This window comes from Trachymyrmex septentrionalis, unplaced genomic scaffold (genome assembly GCF_001594115.1).
Source record: "Trachymyrmex septentrionalis isolate Tsep2-gDNA-1 unplaced genomic scaffold, Tsep1.0 scaffold83, whole genome shotgun sequence".
Lineage (NCBI taxonomy): Eukaryota > Metazoa > Arthropoda > Insecta > Hymenoptera > Formicidae > Trachymyrmex > Trachymyrmex septentrionalis.
Genome location: NW_017306018.1, coordinates 2,803,240 through 2,823,730, shown reverse-complemented (window position 1 = coordinate 2,823,730; position 20,491 = coordinate 2,803,240). Strand labels below are relative to the sequence as shown.

Sequence of the window (20,491 nt, the reverse complement as noted above, 5' to 3'; positions counted from 1 at the left end):
TATAAAATTAATAATTTTTTAAATATTTGATGTTTAGAAATAGGGACCATCCATTTGATGACCTTGATCTTCCAATAACTTGACATACGTTGTCAAGTTATGATTCTGAGTGACCTTCAATAGATTTTGCTCGGTTAAAAGTTATTAAAAAAAAAATTTTGCTATATAAAACAAAAATTCTCTGCTTTAAACTAATTTATGATTTTTTATTCCAAGTGAGAATCCACCCCACTTCACCCTCTACTTAGGGGCATATGACTTTCCACGCGAAGCAAGGTCTACATTACCTCTCCCTTTTGCTTAGAAAGATGTATGCCTAGTAGACGGGAAATGGGATGGACTTCGCGTGGAAAGTCAAACCTATGTGAATAGTATTATTATAGACTTCGTTTGTCCCGTGATGTAGTGAACTAAGTAAGTGAACAACATATGTCAAGGTCAAAACCATTGGAAGGTGATCCCTATTACTGAACATTTACCTTTTATATATAGAATATATGCATATACTAACATTGCATATTAAAAACTAAATGAAAATATTTATATTTAAGTACATAAAATTCATCAAATATATTTTTTCACAGCCATATATATTCGGGAATTATCGTTAATTTTTAATATTTAAAATTAAAATAACTATTTCTTTTTAGTTTTCTAAAATGCTTATTCAAAAATTAGTTTTTATACATCTAATATATGTGTATATGTAATGGATGTATTGCGCGTGCTAAGATATTTATAAAGTCAGAGTCCTTTTATTTATAAAAATTAAAAAATAGACTATTATAAAAATATACTTTAACAGATGTTTCTGAACAGGTCAGAATGATAGATATCAAGCAATAAAATTGGAGCAACTGTTCAACAAACCTGTCTACACATTCGTTAAAACTGATGAAAATGCCAATATTAAATGGGGTGTACGGTATTATGTTCCACGTACATTAAGGCAAACTGGATTTAAAAATTAAATGTATTAAAATATAATTAAAAAAGGCTTAGTATGCTAAATTATTAGTTTGATGATATATATCGCATAAATTAGTATAGATACAAGATAGATATCTTTAATCCAATTTAAGCACTTCAAGGTATTTTTTCTGCATTTGAGCTATCAAATTGTCTAGCCTAAAAAGATAAAAACACAAGATAAATCTATGTTAAAATTAAACATCGTAATAAAAAAAAGACTTACATGTAACGCATGATCAAATTATTGTATATCACGTTATCTTCTGATTGAATAATGCTGTTTAATTCAGTGGTCGAGATATTTACAGATTGATCGTTGTTAGATTGTTGAGGAACATTGTTAATGTCCGACTGTGTCATTCTTTGATATTCTTCCAAATATAATTCCGTCATAGCAGTAACAGAAATAAATACTTTTTCTAGTTTTGATAGTTCATCTTGCAACTTATCTATCTGCCTGTAGAAAATATGTATATGAAGATATATGAGGTATATGAGGTATATGTATATGAAGGTATATGAAGATATATCGTTCACGATAAATAAACTTTTAATACCTTGTAATGTCAATTATGTTTTCATTACAAAGTTGTGCTTCACGTGCAGTCATGAATTCAAACATTAATTTTGACATGTCTAATGGCCTTGCTGTTTTATGTGGACTTTCTTCCTTAAATTTCAAATATACATCACACATTTTGTCATATCTATAGAAATAGTATAAGAGAAAATATTAAAATGTATATATAGCACATTTTAACAATTATTTTACAATTATTTATAATACATTATACACTTACAATACTGATAAATTCTCTATATAATCGGTAGCTCGAGCTTGATCTCTCAATTTATTGTTATCTTGCTTCAAAGACATAAACTTTATTTTTATTTGATCGGCTGCACTAACTAATTTATCAACTTTGTAAAGATAAGTTTGTATCTTCTTTTTATCATCTGCATCTTCGTCCGTCGTATTCATATGTTTCATACGAATCGTATGTACTTGATCTGTAAGAATCTTTATATTTTCCAATGTCTTATCCATACTCGAATTAAATTTATCGATCTTTTGATGTAATAAATCCCTAAAATATGCGAAATAGTGTCGAAATATTATCATATTTAATAGGTAATTTTATAATTTTGTAGCACTAATATTATGTACGAAACTTACACATTTATACTCAGTGCAAAAATGTACAATTGAAATAAATACACTTCTGCTTTCGTAAAATATATCGTATGGCGATAATAATCTTTCAGTACTTCATAGTTTAATTCATTCTTTGATAGTGTCATCATTTTCTCTACTGCTGTAGGAATATTTAATGTAGGTATATCTTCTATTAAATAACATCCATTTCTGAAGAGAAACAAAACGTGATCCTACAACAGAATTGTAATAAATTTAAAAATAATATTTTATTTTGTAATATCTTACAAATTGAGTATACATACATTAATTTGTGATGCAAGTGACATGGTACTTTCAATCAGTATTGCACCTTTGTAATCAGTTAGTACTTGATGTTCGACTTTAATATTAGTATCTCTTTCTATTAACAACTGAAGATCTCTAAGAGTAGTATTGCTATCAATTTCGTATGTATTAATTTTGTAAAATGGCAGACAGAAAACGTACAGTATCTATGCATAAAAAATACAAATTAAATAACAAAAACGAAATAAGAATAAAATATGTAGCTTTTATACATACTTTGTTTAATAATGCATCTTGTAACATTGTAAATACTGCTAAATGAGATGTACCAAATTTGTCAACTATTTTTCCTCTTTTATGTGGATCCCATTGTAAAACTAGTTGAAACCATTGGACCATTTTGTTTCGAAGACAGCTGATATAGGAAAAAATATTACACACACTGGTAAATATACAGTATAAAAAATTATCAAACAAAAGTTACATAAAAAAAATTATTCTTTCTACAGAAAAAAGTATAGAAAAATATGTAATACATTCTTACTTTGATAAGTGAGTCGGATTTTGAATGTCTTTTCCAAAAATGACTTTCCCTTCTGATTCATAAGCATGAATATCGTCATAACTCTTATTTTTTATGTATTTCATCCTGCAGAATTTAATTAAACTTAGAGTTTGACACTTGGATCAATTTTTTATTTCATCATTATATTTTTATCTTTTTACCATTCCATAGTATGTTGCATTGTTGGTAAAAATGGTCTTGTTCCAGTCACAAGTTCATAAAACAATATTCCTAAACTCCAATAATCGACAGAACAACTATATTTCTCTCTCCAAAGAAGTTCTGGGGCAACATAGTTTAAAGTACCAACTAAGGAGGCAGATGTACTTGCTTCTCCAAGTTCTTTGGCATATCCGACATCTATTAATTTATATGAAATCTGTAATATATAAATGTAAAAGTTTAATTTTTAATCAATGCAACATAAGCTACTAATAATTTAATATAAATAATTTTCTCATTATATATCTTGCCACATTCTGTTCATGCTGTAAAACTATATTCTCTGGTTTTAAATCTCGATGAGTTATATTATATGAATGTAAATATTTTACAGCCGATGAAATTTCACTCATTACTTTGATCGCTTCTGTTTCACTAATTCCACAACAATTTTCTGGCTGATTTAAAATCTATAAGAGAACATAATTATTTCACATCATCAATAGACTTTGTATAGATCAGATTTTAAACAAAATACAACTTTTCTTAAATCTCCTTTTCTACAATATTCCATACAGAGAATTGGTTCGTTTTCTTCTACATTTGGAAGCTTGAATGGGACGCATCCTGTTCTCACAATGTTCGGATGCTTCAAGCGTTTCATTATCAAAACTTCATGGGCCCATCTTTTTCGTTGTGTTGGCATCAATTGTGAATAATTACATTTACATCTTTTGATAGCTGAAATTATAATTATATGTAATAATATATTTTTATTGTATAATTTTACAATGTTACAGATTTGTTTATATGTATGATACATCTCGGGGAAAATTCTTCAAAGTAAAATAAATATATATATATATATATATATTTATTTTACTTTGAAGAATTTTATTAATATATAATATTTATACTTGTAATCATACTGAAATATTACCAATCTTTTTGCCACTTTGAATATGTATCCAAAGCTCGACAATTCCAAAGCCTCCGCTACCCAGAACACGATTTAGTTTCCAATCATTGTTCGACGTCATTTCGAATTTGTATTCGGCTATACGAGGACTAAATAATTCTTATTAAACGTGATTCCACGCTGATACAATAAATAACATTTTTATATTTTTCGTAAAAAAAAGCATGCACTCATACATACAAATTATAACATCGCCTACCAAACAATCGAGATTTTCTATCGAAAATGCATCAGCTCGGCAAGAAAAAGAAGTTTCGTGATGCAAATTTTTTATCAATGTGTCGACGTTGTCTCTTATTAACCTGCATATATGATCCAACATTCTCCAGATATCTCGCTTATGCATCGATGGTATATACCGATTGGTTACTGACTGCACATGTGATCATCACGATATTTTGTCATATCAGTCATATGTATACTTTTTCACTTGGTTTGTACTAGTTTATATTAAAGTTTATACTAGTAGCAGAGAAAAACCTGCTGAGTACTCATTAGCTTTTTCATCTAATTGGCATATTCTGTTAGATCCTAAAGTATATAAACAGATAAAAGAGCTACTGAGCACTGAGTAAGTTTTTAATACTTTTCCGTTCCGTTTTTTAACACGTTCCAAACTTCGTCCTAAATTAATATTACAGTAATGAATTGTCCCTCTTTTAAATATGAAAATAATAATAGCGTGAGAGAATAAATGAAAATAATAAATGTGTGTATGCATAAAGAAAATTATCCAATCGCATTTATCCTATAAAGACGCACATAAAATGTGATTGGACAATTTTCTTTGTATATACGTTTATACGGTTATGCAAGCTTGTGTGGATATACTCTAAGAGCCATTCCACACAAACTTGCATAGCCGCATAAAAGTATGCATAAAGAAAATTATCTAATCACATTTTTGTCATCAAAGGCAAACGTAAAATACGATTGGATGATTTTCTTTACACATATGTTTATGCGGCTATGCAAGTTGTGTGGAATGGCCATTCTGCAACAAGCCATTAGTCATAAATCAGAAGTTATAAATTGAAAATTGACGATTGTGATTGGTCAATTTCCAGCTTCCAACTTCTGATTTATGACTAGAATAGAAGGCGTGTAATGATAGCACAGACTTTTGCATAACGCATAATGCATAGTGCATAAGAAAATCAACCAATCGAAATTTTTCTTTTTCATGGACTGGGAGAAATAGAAAGATTCTGATTAGTTGATTCGTTTATGCATTATGCGTTATGCAAGAGTCTGTGCTGCAGCCATAAAGCCTAAGACACAATGGGAGGGAATAGCAATAGCGATAAGAATAACATGATTTCAACCTATCAGAAATCGGATATACCGGATATACAGTTTCTGATTGGTTCGTGACATCTTAAGACTATATCACCAACGAGATACTATTAAAGACCGACATCCTTACGGGAGTTGGCGTCTTTGTAAATATTGAAGTAATTAAGAGTTAAAAATTGAAAATATTGTACTAATTTGATTTATTAGTTTAGTGGACATATTTATGCATTTAAAAAACTCAATAATACTCGATTTTTCTTTAAAATTGTGATTTCAGTACTATCATCAAAGTTTGATTATCAACAGAGATAACTGCAGAGAAAAAATTGTAATTTGTCTGCAATATATAGAATATTATAGCTTTACAAGTATGCATATTTATTTATGGAACATTTACGTAATAAAAAATCATGAATTTAATAATGTATGAAATATTTATGTTAATAATAGCAAATTTATATCAATTGTCGATAATGTCAACGTTCTTCAATTACTTCCGAGCTCTTTTTATACTGCCGAAAATTTGCTCAAGGTTGACAGTCTTTAATAGTATCTCGTCGGTGATTATACTTAAAACAGTCTTGAATTTAAGAATTAACTATGTACCGACCTAGGTGTGGTGGAATGAAAGCGACATCTCGATCGAACTAATTCAGATGACTACTTTTGACCACGCTTTTTGACGGCCTCGTCGATATAAGTTCGGCCTCCTTATTTTCTATATTCCATGACCACATAAAATTACGTTCTGCTGCTCAGAGCTAGAGTATGCGCGCTAGATATGCGCAAGCGTTAATTAATTGTGTATTTTGCCTTCCGCCATTATTAATAACGTGTCCGTGAATCCACAGGAAGGTCGCAAATCGCTAATTGAGCCTGATACTTTTCCATCTTCGCGTCATGCGCTAAGAACCGTTTGTTTCGTCCCTTCTTATTTTGTGATTCTATCTGCGTTCTATTTGATTCTTTTTGATTGCATGATTCGACTATTTTGAATCGCTACAAATCGCCATTCCTCGTCGAGACAGTTCGAGACGCCTTAACTTATTTCAGACTTAAATGGATATAGTTTGCGTACAAATCCGTGAGATACTTTATGAAATACGAAGAAATATTTTTCTCTTATTTTCACCTGATATAAGGCACTTCGCAGAAGGATAAATACCGTTATATTTCGCAGTTTCTTTCATATTTTCAAGAAGCATCTGGGTTTTCCTTGTTGATACAAGATTGTAAGAAAGCGTTTGAAGACGATGGCATCGCAAGAAGCACAGGATTTTCATGTGGCATTCGACACGCATGAAAAATTGAATTGTTTAGGCATGACAGAAAATGCAGTTAGCTTGAATAAGGTATTTATTTTCTTCAATTGAGAATTTTTGATCATTGTATAAAAAATTACATTTACTTTCGATTTGATATCTTTATTGCATTGTAAAAGAAAATTGTTTATTTTTAGAAAAAAATTTATATAAAATCATTAGTCGATCAAGCATTGGAGTTGATTGATCCTACTCCTAATATTCACACAATGTTTATACAATTTAATGCAAGATTTTTCTGGAATGGTTTAGCTTCTGTCGAAGTCAAATGGAGCAACAGAATGACAAGGTAAATATTTTTCATGACTTGAGGTATTTTCTAGAAAGGACATAGTGTAACATAATAAATCATTACATCCTTGTTTACCAATATTAAACAAAGATGAAATAATTCACTGTGTTATACTACGTTCTTGCTGATATAAAATATTGTTATTTAGAGTGTGTTCCACTCTCAAAGCTTATAAAGGGTGTCCCAAAATTAATGCAAGATTTGAATTAAATAGAAAACACAGTTTTTAGTCTTTTGTTATTTTTTTATTGAATCATAAAGTACATAGGATAGGGTTATTTGTGGAATAACACATCGGGCAAATGGCCTCCACGGCTTTGCATGCACATACGCACTCGTTTGTCGAAATTTTCCATGACCATTTTGCATAAATGTGGCTGAATTTCGTTGATGCAGCGTTGAATCTCCTCCTTTAATGCACGGGTGGTTGTGGGCTTGTTGACATAGACCTGTGATTTCAAATAACCCCATAAAAAGAAATCTAATGGTGTTAAATCACACGATCTAGGGGGCAATTTTGGCGATTAACAAAGCCATCAAGGTGAAAATGTGCTTCATCGCTTAGGATGATTTTGCTCGAAAAATCAGCATCCATTTGTTGATGATTCAATAATCCATTCAACGAACTCATTTTCACTAACCCTAAACTGTCAGCTGTTAAATTGTTTTTTTTTTGGGTTGCCAACACTTTACTGCACAAATGGCGGCAAATTCAAATCTTGCGTTAATTTTGGGACACCCTTTAAAATCATTTCATCTTTGTTATTTATGAAATATTAAACAAGTGGGTCGCTTATATATATTGGAATGCAATGAAAATGACAAAAGTGATCAAATTCACTAAAATATTCTTGTCATTAATGAACACTTAATCAATTTGTTTACTTTTATAATTTTTACCTCATTTCATGATACACAATCAATCCCAAAAACAAATAATTACAAGGGCCAAGTGATGCCTTTATGCTATATATAAGAGGCCCATTCTTTTTAGCTGAATTTTTGCATTAGTTTATTTTTCTTCCTCTTTTTTCCTCTTGGAGAGAAAAGGAAGAAAGATGAATGGTGCAAAAGTTCAGCCAAAAAGAACAGGCCTAATTTAACCATAGAAAACAGATCTTGTACAAATAGTGCAAGAGTTTACGAGTAATATAAACAATATAAAATATATAAATAATAACAATAAAAAATATATAAATGATGGTAAGCCTATATTAGTACAATCGAGATCTGATGTAGTACCAAAATATTTTGGTACTAAGTTTAATGCAAGAACAGATAACTATAATGTGCAATTGTTTGTAGTTGTGCTGGAGTATGTCGCTTTCACTCACGTAATAAGGAATGTGTGATATCACTCAGTGTACCACTACTTAAACTCAGACCCAGGAAGGATCTAGTAGAAACCTTATTGGTAAGTTATTTTCAATATTAGTAGTAGTAGTAGTAATAAGAGGTAGAATAGATTAAATTCTTTTAAAACGAGCTGTAGGTGGAATAACACTGGTGGAATCGAACCAGGGATTTGCCAATTATTTTTCTCTCATTGTTTAATTGGTTCTCGGTCCCGTAAGTGGAGCCAAATTGGCCAGTAACAAATCGTCATCTAATTTAAAAGTCTTCTATATAATCCTTAATTAAACTTGTCTTTTTTATCAAAGGGATAGTCACTTTGAATTTACAATATCTGTAGTTATGAAACTAACCAATCGTATAGTAGCTATTCCTGTAAAGAAAGAAATGACTGATTGGCCGTTTCATAATGGATGTTATTAAATCCGATTAAGGATGCTGTGTAAATATGATTAGTAGTAAATAGTACTTTTTAATCTAAATTGGGATCTTACTCATCTCAACTGGGATTGTTACTTATAACTGGAGCGTAACTTAAACGCAGAAAAAATCCAGCGTATGTGAGGCACGGTTGGGATCAAACTCGGACTTACAGATTGCTAATTTACAGACCGAGCGCTGAGCTATCCGATTATATATTTTGACATAAAGTAACCCCAAATTTTTTGATAAATAAATACAGAAATATAATTGTATAAGGATGTTGTGTGTATGTTGTGCGTGCGTGCGTGCGTGTGTATATATATATATATATATATATAATATTTTTGTGTGTTAAATTGCAGCACGAGATGATCCATGCATATTTATTTTTAACAAATAATGATCAGGACCGAGATGGTCATGGACTGAATTTCTGCAAACACATGCGTAGGATAAATAAAGAAGCTGGAACTAATATAACGGTGAGTTAATAACCTTTTTGTTTTAATATTTAAGAATATATTGTCGTACAGTGATATGTGACTACTTCAAAAATCTACATTGTCACAGGTAGTCCTTAAAACTGTTTATTATAACAGAAAGCACATTTCAATAAATTCAATTAATTATTTAAATGTTTACATATTTCGAAAAGAAAAATTTATATTTTATTATAAAGTCTAATCATATTAATATGAATGTTGCGTAACATGAACTCGTTTGGATATTGGAGAATCTTTAAGCTTAATCTGGATTACAAAGATTAAATATCTGAATATAGATTGAACTTGATTTTTTTCAAAAAATGTTTGTGCATTTGTAATAATAATTTTATATTTTTTAATTTTTTCATTTTTTCATTCTATGATAACAAGATTCTTTTATCATGTTAATCGAATATAGATTTATCACAACTTTCATGATGAAGTAAAGCTATACAAACAGCATTGGTGGAAATGTAATGGACCTTGCCAATACAGACCACCATTCTTTGGAACGGTCCGACGAAGCATGAATATGCCACCCAGTCCAAAAGACTTTTGGTGGCGTAAACATCAACAAAATTGTAATGGTCAATTTGTAAAGATCAAAGAGCCAGAGAATTTCAAATCGCGTTCAAAGCAAAATGATAAGTCAAAGCAAAATAATAAGTCAAAACAAAATGATAAGTCAAAGCAAAATAATAAGTCAAAACAAAATGATAAGTCAAAACAAAATGATAAGTCAAAACAAAATGATAAGTCAAAACAAAATGATAAGTCAAAACAAAATGATAAGTCAAAACAAAATGATAAGTCAAAACAAAATGATAAGTCAAAACAAAATGATAAGTCAAAACAAAATGATAAGTCAAAACAAAATGATAAGTCAAAACAAAATGATAAGTCAAAACAAAATGATAAGTCAAAACAAAATGATAAGTCAAAACAAAATGATAAGTCAAAACAAAATGATAAGTCAAAACAAAATGATAAGTCAAAACAAAATGATAAGTCAAAACAAAATGATAAGTCAAAACAAAATGATAAGTCAAAACAAAATGATAAGTCAAAACAAAATGATAAGTCAAAACAAAATGATAAGTCAAAACAAAATGATAAGTCAAAACAAAATGATAAGTCAAAACAAAATGATAAGTCAAAACAAAATGATAAGTCAAAACAAAATGATAAGTCAAAACAAAATGATAAGTCAAAACAAAATGATAAGTCAAAACAAAATGATAAGTCAAAACAAAATGATAAGTCAAAACAAAATGATAAGTCAAAACAAAATGATAAGTCAAAACAAAATGATAAGTCAAAACAAAATGATAAGTCAAAACAAAATGATAAGTCAAAACAAAATGATAAGTCAAAACAAAATGATAAGTCAAAACAAAATGATAAGTCAAAACAAAATGATAAGTCAAAACAAAATGATAAGTCAAAACAAAATGATAAGTCAAAACAAAATGATAAGTCAAAACAAAATGATAAGTCAAAACAAAATGATAAGTCAAAACAAAATGATAAGTCAAAACAAAATGATAAGTCAAAACAAAATGATAAGTCAAAACAAAATGATAAGTCAAAACAAAATGATAAGTCAAAACAAAATGATAAGTCAAAACAAAATGATAAGTCAAAACAAAATGATAAGTCAAAGAATACAATATCTATTTGGTTTCCAAAAAGTATTCCGGCGGACACAGCTATACCTACAACTTCAAAAGCCCTTAGTAATAAAGAAAAGACTCTAAAAGACTCTAAAATATTTCCTCAAACGGACAATGTTAAGCCTAGTACTAGTAAAGATAATGGTACAAATTCGTCTCACGCTGTGAATGAGAAAGATACTCAAGATCTGTCGTTGGGAATGAAGAAGCTTGGCAACAGTAGTAATAATGTACATGGTTGGGAGCTTAGTGGCCCAAGTGAAAACGCAAAGAATGATGATGCAAAGAATGTTTCTAAGACTCGCAAGTTTTCTTGTTCCGGTGTTTTGGGAGGCAGTAATAATGGTCAGAGTAATCTTCTAACCAAATTCAAATTAAATGACGATAAAAGTCCCCAATCAAAGTCCCCAAGTAAGAGAGATTCAACCTCGATATCGGTTGCGGGACAAGCAGCTGCTGATAATTCGATTTTAAATCTAAGTCAACCAAGAAATAATTCCGTACCTTGTCCTATATGTAACATTCCTATGACTTTAGAAAATATATATAGACATATAGATTCATGCATAATAAATGATAATACATCGTTGATTGATGAGATTAATAATAATATTAATAATAATAACAACAATGAAGAGTTAATGTTACCTATTCGAACGTTTTCTACATCGGTGGCGGAGCAAAATGTTGACACAAACACAATTTCTAATAAGCGCTTAAAATTCGATAATTTGAATGATACAATTGAATGCGTCACTTGTCCCGTTTGTAATAAAAGATTGCCAGCTACGGATATTAACCAGCATCTTGACGAATGTCTATTAGAAGCAGATACAGCTCGTAAAGCTACCATTCCCTCTCGTGCGTCATTCAATGATGACTTAATTAATTTAAGCAGTTCCTCTAATTCTGATTTGGATAATTCTGTATTGATAGAGGAGCCACAACCAAGTACTAGCACTTGTAATAACGACATAGTGGAACATAAATGTTTAGTTTGTAACGTACAGATCTCACTTGAAATATCATTAAATGAACATCTTGAAGAATGCATTGGAAGCGTTTTTAATGATGACATAATAATAGACGATAAGGAGGACGATAACGATGATGTGCTTGTAGAAAATAATTCCACGGAAAATAAATATCCCTGTCCAGTATGTATGCAAATAATATCGGAAAATCTTATGAATCAGCATTTAGATATGTGCCTTAAAAATGAATAAGTGGTCTTGTGAACAAAAAGAACGACAATGAACTATTTTGCGGATAATGAAATGGTTTTTTTATCTAAATAAGTATCTGAATAAATATCTTTTCATATATATATATATAATTTACTTCTTTGCATATCGCGATTTTATACGAGACAGACTAAAAAAATATATTATAATGCGAAACAAAAACATTACTAAATACATATGTGATTTAAAAAGATGTTTATATATTACTTGTCATTTATTAAATAGAAGTTTGAAATACATAATAACAAAACCTGTGTTACAAGAAAAGGCACAATTTACATGCCGTATGTAATTATTAACAACGCTTGTATAATCTGTATATAATGTCTGTGTTCGCATATATAATTTCATATAGTATAAGTTTTTCAATGATTAAGACTGGTTAATGCAGTTTAACAACAAAGTTTAAATTATTTGTCTAGAAATCGCTATATAAAATTTTTAGCGTTATTTTTAATAAGTAGTAAACAATACTTTAAGGCTAATAATCGATTATTATCTAGAACTTTTATGTTTAAATTAAAATATTATTTGTCATTTGCGAAAGTTTGTATTTTATGATGGAAAAAAAATGGAATGATTATAATGGAATGATTTGTGTGTACGTGTCGTTCAGATGTTCGACTTACATTATCCGGCACTTATTCTTTAGCAGCCAGCCATTTATTAATTACAATTGAATAACTGATAAAATTGGTATAATGAGGAAATTTCGAACATTAAAGTTCCTAAGTAGTTACCATAGTTATATCTGGAGACGCTGGTAGAGAGAGTGGCTCGGCGCTAAGGTACGCGCAGCGACACTACCGTGGCTATTTTACGCGAGTCGACGAGTTGCCAGGGATTGAATAGTGATAAGAAACGAGAAATGACACGTTAATTTTTGTTACGTGCCATTTGTAAATAAAAACAATTTGGATAAAACAAATTGATGAGAGCGCTTTAAAACATTTATAAAAATGGACGAAAACTACGCTTATCTTCCCTGAGAGTCAGTAAATAATCGTAAAAAGTGATAAGAGGCATGTGTAAAAGTAGGCACTTCACGTGCTTTTTATTCAATGCGCATGCGTAATCTATTCACGATTTAATATTACTGTGGTGACTACTCAGGAGCCTTAATTGACTGATTGATTCGATGGTCGAAAATACGATGGTCGAGCTCTAGTTATATAATTATATAGATATCTTTTTTTGTACTGTACTATTTATAAGATATGTATTAAAAAATGTATAAAAAAATGAATATAAAACTATTATTTTGTGATTATTAATATGTTGCATTACATATGTACATCTTTTACAGAGTAAATTAGAGTTTTTCGTATAATCGGTCGATGTTGGGATGAGCGAGTGTGCATATTCCACAACTAAATTCTAGCACATGGTTGGAGAAAAAGATTAGAACTTGTTCCTGTGTCCAACGTATATATAGAAAAATATTAGGTAGCAAAATATCGATTGCCTTGTCACCCATTTTAATCCTACAATTGATATTATTATTTTTTTGTTCTTAAAGAGAATTATATATATGCACTCGCACACACGCATGCGCGCGCGCACCACACACACACACACACACACACACACAAAATAAATCAATAATATGATAGATCCGTTTTGAAAATAAAATTGTTTATTTTCAAAAAGGCCTTGCATATTATGGATTTACTTTGAGATTATTTAATATTAAATGTTATTTTCTCTACTTACTTCTTAGTTCCTAATTTATGAAATTCGTAGTCAGATTGCAATTGTATGGATGATGTAGCGTTATATAGGATTCCTCTATCCTTGTCAGCCATAATTCGTGTAGTTCCCGATTCATCAGTTAAATTGACGTTAATCCCATATACACCGTTGGCTGCCGTTAATACAAATCTAGGATTTTCATCATAACATTGTCCGAGTAATATTACTTCGCTATTTTTAGCGAAACTATAAACCGTATTATACGCCGATTTTATAGAATCTGACGTTATAATACATGCGCCTAGATTATAACATTACATTAAATAACTTTTAGAATTTACTTTTAGCAAAATATCGTGGCATTTTTATCAATACGTGGACAATTTAAGATAATCAGATATTACGTACTAGAAAACATTCTGAATAAAGATATTTCCATATACTTATGAATTCTCATTCGTGTCAAGAAGAGATCAATGAAGTGCGAATTGTATTCAATCGCAACTTTATCCCCGTTAAGTTGCAATTCACCAACATTTGAATCTTTCGGAAAAATCGCAGTTATCGCAAGCTGATCGGATTTTCTTGCAATACTGCTATTACCACCCATAAGATCATATAAGGCATACAATTTCCAAACTAGCTTGGACAAATTCTCTGGTAACTGTCGTTATCATTACAAATTTGATTATTATATCATTACACATTTGCGTATAAAGTTTTACGAGGTCTTTAAAACTTACGTTTTCATATTGTGCTAAAATTTTGTATTTTCGCAAGGTTGACATTTCTTTCGATACTTCGTAACAAGAATTCGTGTAAGGAACAATTCTTTTCCCCTCAGATTCATTTTTGCATTCGCCGTAAGGCCAGCGTGCCCTTTTACTTTCCTCGAGCTGCTTGCTACTAATTTCACCAATTAAATTAATCGATAGAGATGATCCGCTGCATTTCCCTTTCGCATTATCGGACAATCCCCAAATGAAATTTAATTTAATACGATAGGACTCAATCGGTTCGTTACTCAAAATTTCCCATTGCCACGGCATGTGTCTTTCGGCCTCTACGCAAAACTAAATCAATTTTGGTTACATTCAACGTTATTGTAAATTTTATTTAGAATTTTTCTGTTTACCTTAAATACGCGTTCATTAGGCACAATCTTGGTTGCTTTAAATTTAATCACATCTGATAACCAACTTGTGGCTTCGTACAATCCAGCTAGATTCCATTGATGAAGAACTTGGGAGGACTGCAGGTCGTGGTGTGTCAAAGATAAAATATGACGATTTTCACTTTTTATATATTCCAATTTCGTCTAATCAAAAATCATTCGATATAATGAATATAATAAATATTGTAGTATACAATACAAGAGAGCATACGAAATATACTTGATGGCAGTCTCTCTCTTTTTACATCTGCAGACATAGGAACAAAGTTCCTTCTTTGATTTTTTATGTGTGATTCTATACAAATATATCTGTATCGTACCTGTGACGGTCCGGATTTGAGTGCCTCAATATAAGCAGCTAATCCACAGCTACCTTTTGGCGGCACAAAAGTAAAATAATCCAAGAAATGCAATCCAATTAAGGCAAATTTCATACTTGGCCATGTTCTATAATTTTCAGAAAAATCGAGAAAAATATTTATATGTCGATTATGTTTCGATGGAATAATAAAAATGAGATATTAAAATAGTAAGATATGAAAATCATGGTAGTGACAAATCTGAATAGAAATAATTTATAACAAAATTTAAGTGTAAACGCAATCAAATGCACGCATTCCAGATGAATTTTTAAAATTGAGTTTTTCTCAGAAATAAAGTTTTATATTAAAAAATTCTATATTTTTACTAATTTTATTTTTTCATATAGAATAATTACTTTTCTGGTTATATTACGAAGCGTATACTGTATATACTGTAAATAAATATAGAGATGAGTATAAATAATACATTACTGATAATTGCTTCGATGAAAAGACCAAATGTCGTTAATTAATGTTTCATACGATATCATGCTTTCGCAATCAAATATCTTTACTTGTAATCGGCCACCTAATTCAGGAAGCCCAACATTAAGAATATTCACCGTCTATATAGAAGAAAAAAGAGAGAAAAGTGATTTATACGTATACTCATTGATACAAATTAATATAAATTTAATAGCAAAAGAAATACCGAATTAATAATTACCTGCAGATTAGAGGACGGCGACTTTATAACTGTATGTGATACGGAGCACGAACGACAAACTCGATTCAACTTTGTTCGAACATTAGCACCTCTAATACTCGTGAGCGTTTTAGCATGTACTGTAATTCCTGTTTTAAGACGTTCTGCAACGCGATTTTTAAAATGCAAAATGTTAAGATTGAATGAGATACAAAATTTTTAATATTTTTTCTAAACACGAAGTTTTACTTATAAGGAAAAACTATGATTTATGAAATCTATTTCTTGGATATTAAATACGTCAAGTTAATCACATTAATTGTTTTAGCCAGTTAACTAAGACTGATACCTTCTAGAGTGTCGTACGAAATGAATGGTCGTTCGTCCAATCCAAGTGTAATGTTAATAGGAAGATATCCATGTAGCGACTGAACTCTTTCAGCGCTATGCCATAAATCAACTAGCGGATTGTAATTCTCTATTGTTTCAATGCCGTGAACAGATGTGCTAAAAATATTTCATATACATAAAGAAATTTATAATATGTGTATAAACTATAATATCAATTATTTCTAGCGTTTAAACACCTTTTCGACATGGCATACTTGGCTCTTTTTCAATGCTTTTTCCATTACAATTTTTTTTTATTACTAAAGATACATACATCTGCTTATATAGTATGTTCCTTAACGTTTAGCATTTCGATTGGAAAAAAAAATTTTGTACAATATCTTCATTTTTATGAAAATTAACAATTGAATTAGATTGGGTATGTCATACATCGATGTTATTTTCGTAATGAAATGTTTAAAGGCTAGATAAATTTTACGAAAACGAGCGCAAGTAAATACATGTAATTATGCAAGGTAAATTATACACATAAATATGTGAAATATAATCTTACCGCAAAATAATATGGTTGTTCCGTCCAGGAAAATCACGCGTAAAATTACCTCTCATTGAAAACAGAGAAGTTCCCATCATCGCGAGTCTAACATTGGTACCGAAATCGGTTACTTGCACCGATTCTATCGCCAACGGCACATTTATACGTTGTTGATTAACGTGAAACTCCATGTTATAATACATTTGATATATGTTATCCGATAAAGAAGATAAGTCTAGAAAATTAAATAAGCAAATGAATGTAACATTGTTACAGAGTTGCGATTATAAATTACAAACTTACACTTCAATCCCTCAACTATATTTGTTTCATTCCAGTGAACGCACAATACTGTCTTTTCTTGAATACGTGTAATTATTTCTAAATGCATAGGGCCTTTTATGCGTTCGTCCAGTTTAAATTCTTTCAGAATATCTTTTATGTTTGTCGGGTTTTCAAAAGAAGTTGCTAACGAGTGGGAAATACCCTCCGCTTTGATATATAACTAATGTTGTGTTAAAAAGGATATTAAATTAAATCAATTAACATTTAAAAGTAATGCAAATATTTTTGCTTTGGAAATTTTATATATATATATACATATATATACTTACAGACACATGATTAAGGTGCGTACCACTAGCATAATTATTTAAAGTTACGTATATTACTTCAGGAATATTCGTAGAAGGGTTGGCTATGATAATGCCATGCAACATAGCGCCAAATCTTCTCAAAGAGTCTTGGTAATCAATCAAGTAATTACCAGTAATCATATATTCATTATTCGGTACCCGAAGTACCCGGCTGAATTGAGCCGCGATTTTGCTTCTGTAAATATTCGGTGGTAGCAATTAAGAATTAAAAAAAAATATATAAAAATGTTAAATTAACGTTAAACTAATAAAAAATTTGATACTAAATGAAAGAATAGTATCAATGCGTTCAAGCAACATAAATTAAGACAGTGTATTAGATTTGTTATGCATATGATATGAAAATTAATATTCGATTAACATTGCTACTGTTTCTTTCGCTCTGATAAATTTATACACGTATTTACATGCGTCTGTAACAGGGATAGGTGGTGCGTTCCATAGATTTTAGCATCGTATAAAAATAATTATACAAGTGTTGATTGGGCTCGTTTTGCATGTACCAATATAGAGAAATCAATCTGTTTGGCGTAGGACTGGAAACAATAAGTAAAGTTAGTGCAGCGACCCTCATCTCCAAATGTTCAGTTCTATTGAGCAAGATCGGCCAATATACAGGATAAATCTGTAAAAGAAAATTATTCAATATGAAATGTGATGTCCAGCATATTTTGTGTAAAACATTGATCTGTGTAAATCTATACGAAAAATCACTTACAACATCGGGTCTTAACGGTGCTGTGGGAATAGAAGCCCAAGCCGCAAGTACTCGAAAATGTCGCGATTCAGCATTATTGTCAGTAGCTATAGGCTCTAAGAACTCGACGACTTTACCCAACTGTATGTTCGCCAAACCTTCCAACCAGATTATCTTCTGCTCGTACAAAGTAGTTTCTATAACATGAATCAAACAATCTCATCCGAATAATATAAATTGCAACACAAAACAGATACAAATTGTTACACATATACCAGTAAATTTATCGAGGTACAACCGTACGTAATCATCTAACATCTCATATGGACAATGCACTAGACAAGTTTTGTATATTAGTGTTCCATAAGTAAGAATTGCAGTATTTTGCACCTCCGCGCAGATTTTGTTCGGCAGCGTAAGAAGTGGTTGGAGATTAACCAGCAGTTGAACGTCGGGTTTTTTAATGTGAAACGGTAGCCGCATAAGTAATTGAATCGCAGACATGTCGGATACTTCATTGCCTTGAACAAGATCTAATATAAAAAGCGCAGACTCTCTACTTCCGACTTGCGGCAGCGCCTCGAGAAACATGTTTCTGTTAATATAAAGAGCACAGAAATATAATTTATCCTAAAAATAGGTAACAAGGGATAATTAAAATATAAATACCGTATCGTTTCTTCTTTATAACTAGTTCCTGAAATTCGAGTGTAGGCCTTTCTTAAGTCAACCCGATCTAACATACCGAGATAATAGAGAAGCACAGATATCGTTGTATTGTGCAAATTATGAATTTCGGTATCTAAACCAGGATTTTCGAGCCTGTGGCTTAAACGATCTAATAAATGACTTATCTACAACAATTTGATGAGGATTTAACTGGAATAACAAAGCAGGCAAAGAGAAGATGAAAATAAAACTCACAGATTTAAAAATGAAATTTTTATCCGGTGTGCCTCTACCCTGTGTAAGATCTATTTCTGGTAGCTCGTGTTGAAGGACTGTAGTTCGTAAATTATTTATAATTATCTTATTCGCTATATCCTTCACTGAAGTTAACTCAATAGTTTGTCTGTGTAGGGTAAAGTAATTTTTACGTCTAATTCACTTAGAGTAGTAATAAAATAATACGAGTATATTTATGTCTGTAAAATATACCGAACGAAATGATAATGCGCCTCTCCCATGCTCTGAAAAGGTTGCACGTAGATACCTCCAGATGCATTTACGGAGATAATATTGTGAACGAATCCATCGGTTTTTAATTGATACACTCTCTCGCTACTTTTCAAGATGGGATTCTAAGAAATATATAACATAGTATATAAATATTCTCATAGAGATATCCATAATTCGATTAACTGTATTAAATAAATATGAAGATTACACTATACAAAAAGGATTTTGTTAAGTTTTTTTCTGTGTATTACGAATTCGTAATTGAAAATGGTCCAACAATAATATGTAATGATAAATGCCTTAATTATTTGACAGCAAAAAAATTAAATAAATTAAATATAATCAATTATAATCATATAGAATTTTGGCGTTTTCTAAATATTTAATAAAGAGACAGTATAGCGAATGGCATGCTGTAGTTGGTGCGCGCTTCTCCAAAAAATCTGTACTATAAAAAAAATGTGTTACGTTATATTTATTTATCTCTATTTTACAGTTGTAACTTCAAATTCGAGCTTTCATTCGAGTTAATACCCGAATTTCTATATGACGTCCTATTTTTTTAAACAGCTTCAAAAATAGTAAAAAAAAGCGTTGTTTGTTTACTTTCTCCAGTTTTTGTCCAAAGTCTGACATGTTGGAATATTTTCAATTATGAATTCGTAATCTACAAAAAAAGTTTAAAAATGTTGTAGTGTTATCAGTAGCGACGTACTTGATCATCGTCAGTGCATTGTACTTTAGGAACGTTCGACCAGTAGTGACTAGGATGTCCAATACACATCCGCGGATCGAACGATTTTCTTATCAAACGATTATCGTCTTCCGGGCTTACAATGTAATCAATATCACATTTTCCATAATGATTTATCTGTGAATTATAATGTTCTGTATATTAATGTCTTCCACAACATTCTTTTAGAATGTATATTAATATATTATCCAGCCATATTGTACATTATATATATATATATATACATATATATATA

The 20,491-nt window shown here is 30.5% G+C and overlaps 3 protein-coding genes across 5 annotated transcripts in view; 1 reads left to right on the top strand and 2 right to left on the bottom strand.

Moving 5' to 3' along the window:
* Window positions 1–1,047: 1,047 nt before the first annotated feature.
* On the bottom strand, window positions 1,048–4,639 carry LOC108755099 (inhibitor of nuclear factor kappa-B kinase subunit beta-like). 3 transcript variants are annotated; one of them, XM_018497902.1, is made up of 13 exons: window positions 4,303–4,639; window positions 4,084–4,211; window positions 3,685–3,884; window positions 3,455–3,613; window positions 3,143–3,360; window positions 2,961–3,065; window positions 2,693–2,831; window positions 2,434–2,622; window positions 2,150–2,361; window positions 1,773–2,060; window positions 1,530–1,679; window positions 1,196–1,429; window positions 1,048–1,128 (listed from the first exon to the last, which is right to left on the bottom strand). In XM_018497902.1, the coding sequence occupies exons 2-13, from the start codon at window positions 4,181–4,183 to the stop codon at window positions 1,068–1,070; spliced, it is 2,055 nt and encodes a 684-aa protein (XP_018353404.1). In that variant the 5' UTR covers window positions 4,184–4,211; window positions 4,303–4,639; the 3' UTR covers window positions 1,048–1,067. The 3 variants fall into 3 exon arrangements, with proteins under 3 accessions (XP_018353404.1, XP_018353403.1, XP_018353405.1); XM_018497901.1 differs by having other exon boundaries at window positions 4,084–4,242; window positions 4,322–4,639; XM_018497903.1 differs by having other exon boundaries at window positions 4,322–4,639.
* A 1,589-nt stretch (window positions 4,640–6,228) lies between these two features.
* On the top strand, window positions 6,229–12,357 carry LOC108755105 (sprT-like domain-containing protein Spartan). Its single transcript, XM_018497912.1, has 6 exons — window positions 6,229–6,770; window positions 6,878–7,029; window positions 8,338–8,446; window positions 9,171–9,290; window positions 9,712–9,934; window positions 10,925–12,357. The coding sequence occupies exons 1-6, from the start codon at window positions 6,672–6,674 to the stop codon at window positions 12,190–12,192; spliced, it is 1,971 nt and encodes a 656-aa protein (XP_018353414.1). The 5' UTR covers window positions 6,229–6,671; the 3' UTR covers window positions 12,193–12,357.
* A 1,113-nt stretch (window positions 12,358–13,470) lies between these two features.
* Window positions 13,471–20,491, bottom strand: part of LOC108755104 — a 7,977-nt gene continuing 956 nt past the window's right edge. Inside the window, exons 4-22 of the mRNA XM_018497911.1 lie at window positions 20,218–20,373; window positions 19,482–19,624; window positions 19,248–19,395; window positions 18,993–19,177; window positions 18,599–18,918; window positions 18,345–18,520; window positions 18,034–18,251; window positions 17,585–17,801; window positions 17,274–17,475; window positions 16,989–17,205; window positions 16,434–16,591; window positions 16,106–16,248; window positions 15,871–16,004; window positions 15,397–15,523; window positions 15,038–15,220; window positions 14,646–14,975; window positions 14,311–14,566; window positions 13,924–14,203; window positions 13,471–13,694 (exon numbers count right to left, since the gene is read on the bottom strand). Of these exons, the coding sequence (XP_018353413.1) occupies window positions 13,523–13,694; window positions 13,924–14,203; window positions 14,311–14,566; window positions 14,646–14,975; window positions 15,038–15,220; window positions 15,397–15,523; window positions 15,871–16,004; window positions 16,106–16,248; window positions 16,434–16,591; window positions 16,989–17,205; window positions 17,274–17,475; window positions 17,585–17,801; window positions 18,034–18,251; window positions 18,345–18,520; window positions 18,599–18,918; window positions 18,993–19,177; window positions 19,248–19,395; window positions 19,482–19,624; window positions 20,218–20,373 (3,765 nt within the window). The 3' untranslated portion in view covers window positions 13,471–13,522. The remainder of the gene's footprint in view (window positions 13,695–13,923; window positions 14,204–14,310; window positions 14,567–14,645; window positions 14,976–15,037; window positions 15,221–15,396; window positions 15,524–15,870; window positions 16,005–16,105; window positions 16,249–16,433; window positions 16,592–16,988; window positions 17,206–17,273; window positions 17,476–17,584; window positions 17,802–18,033; window positions 18,252–18,344; window positions 18,521–18,598; window positions 18,919–18,992; window positions 19,178–19,247; window positions 19,396–19,481; window positions 19,625–20,217; window positions 20,374–20,491) is intronic.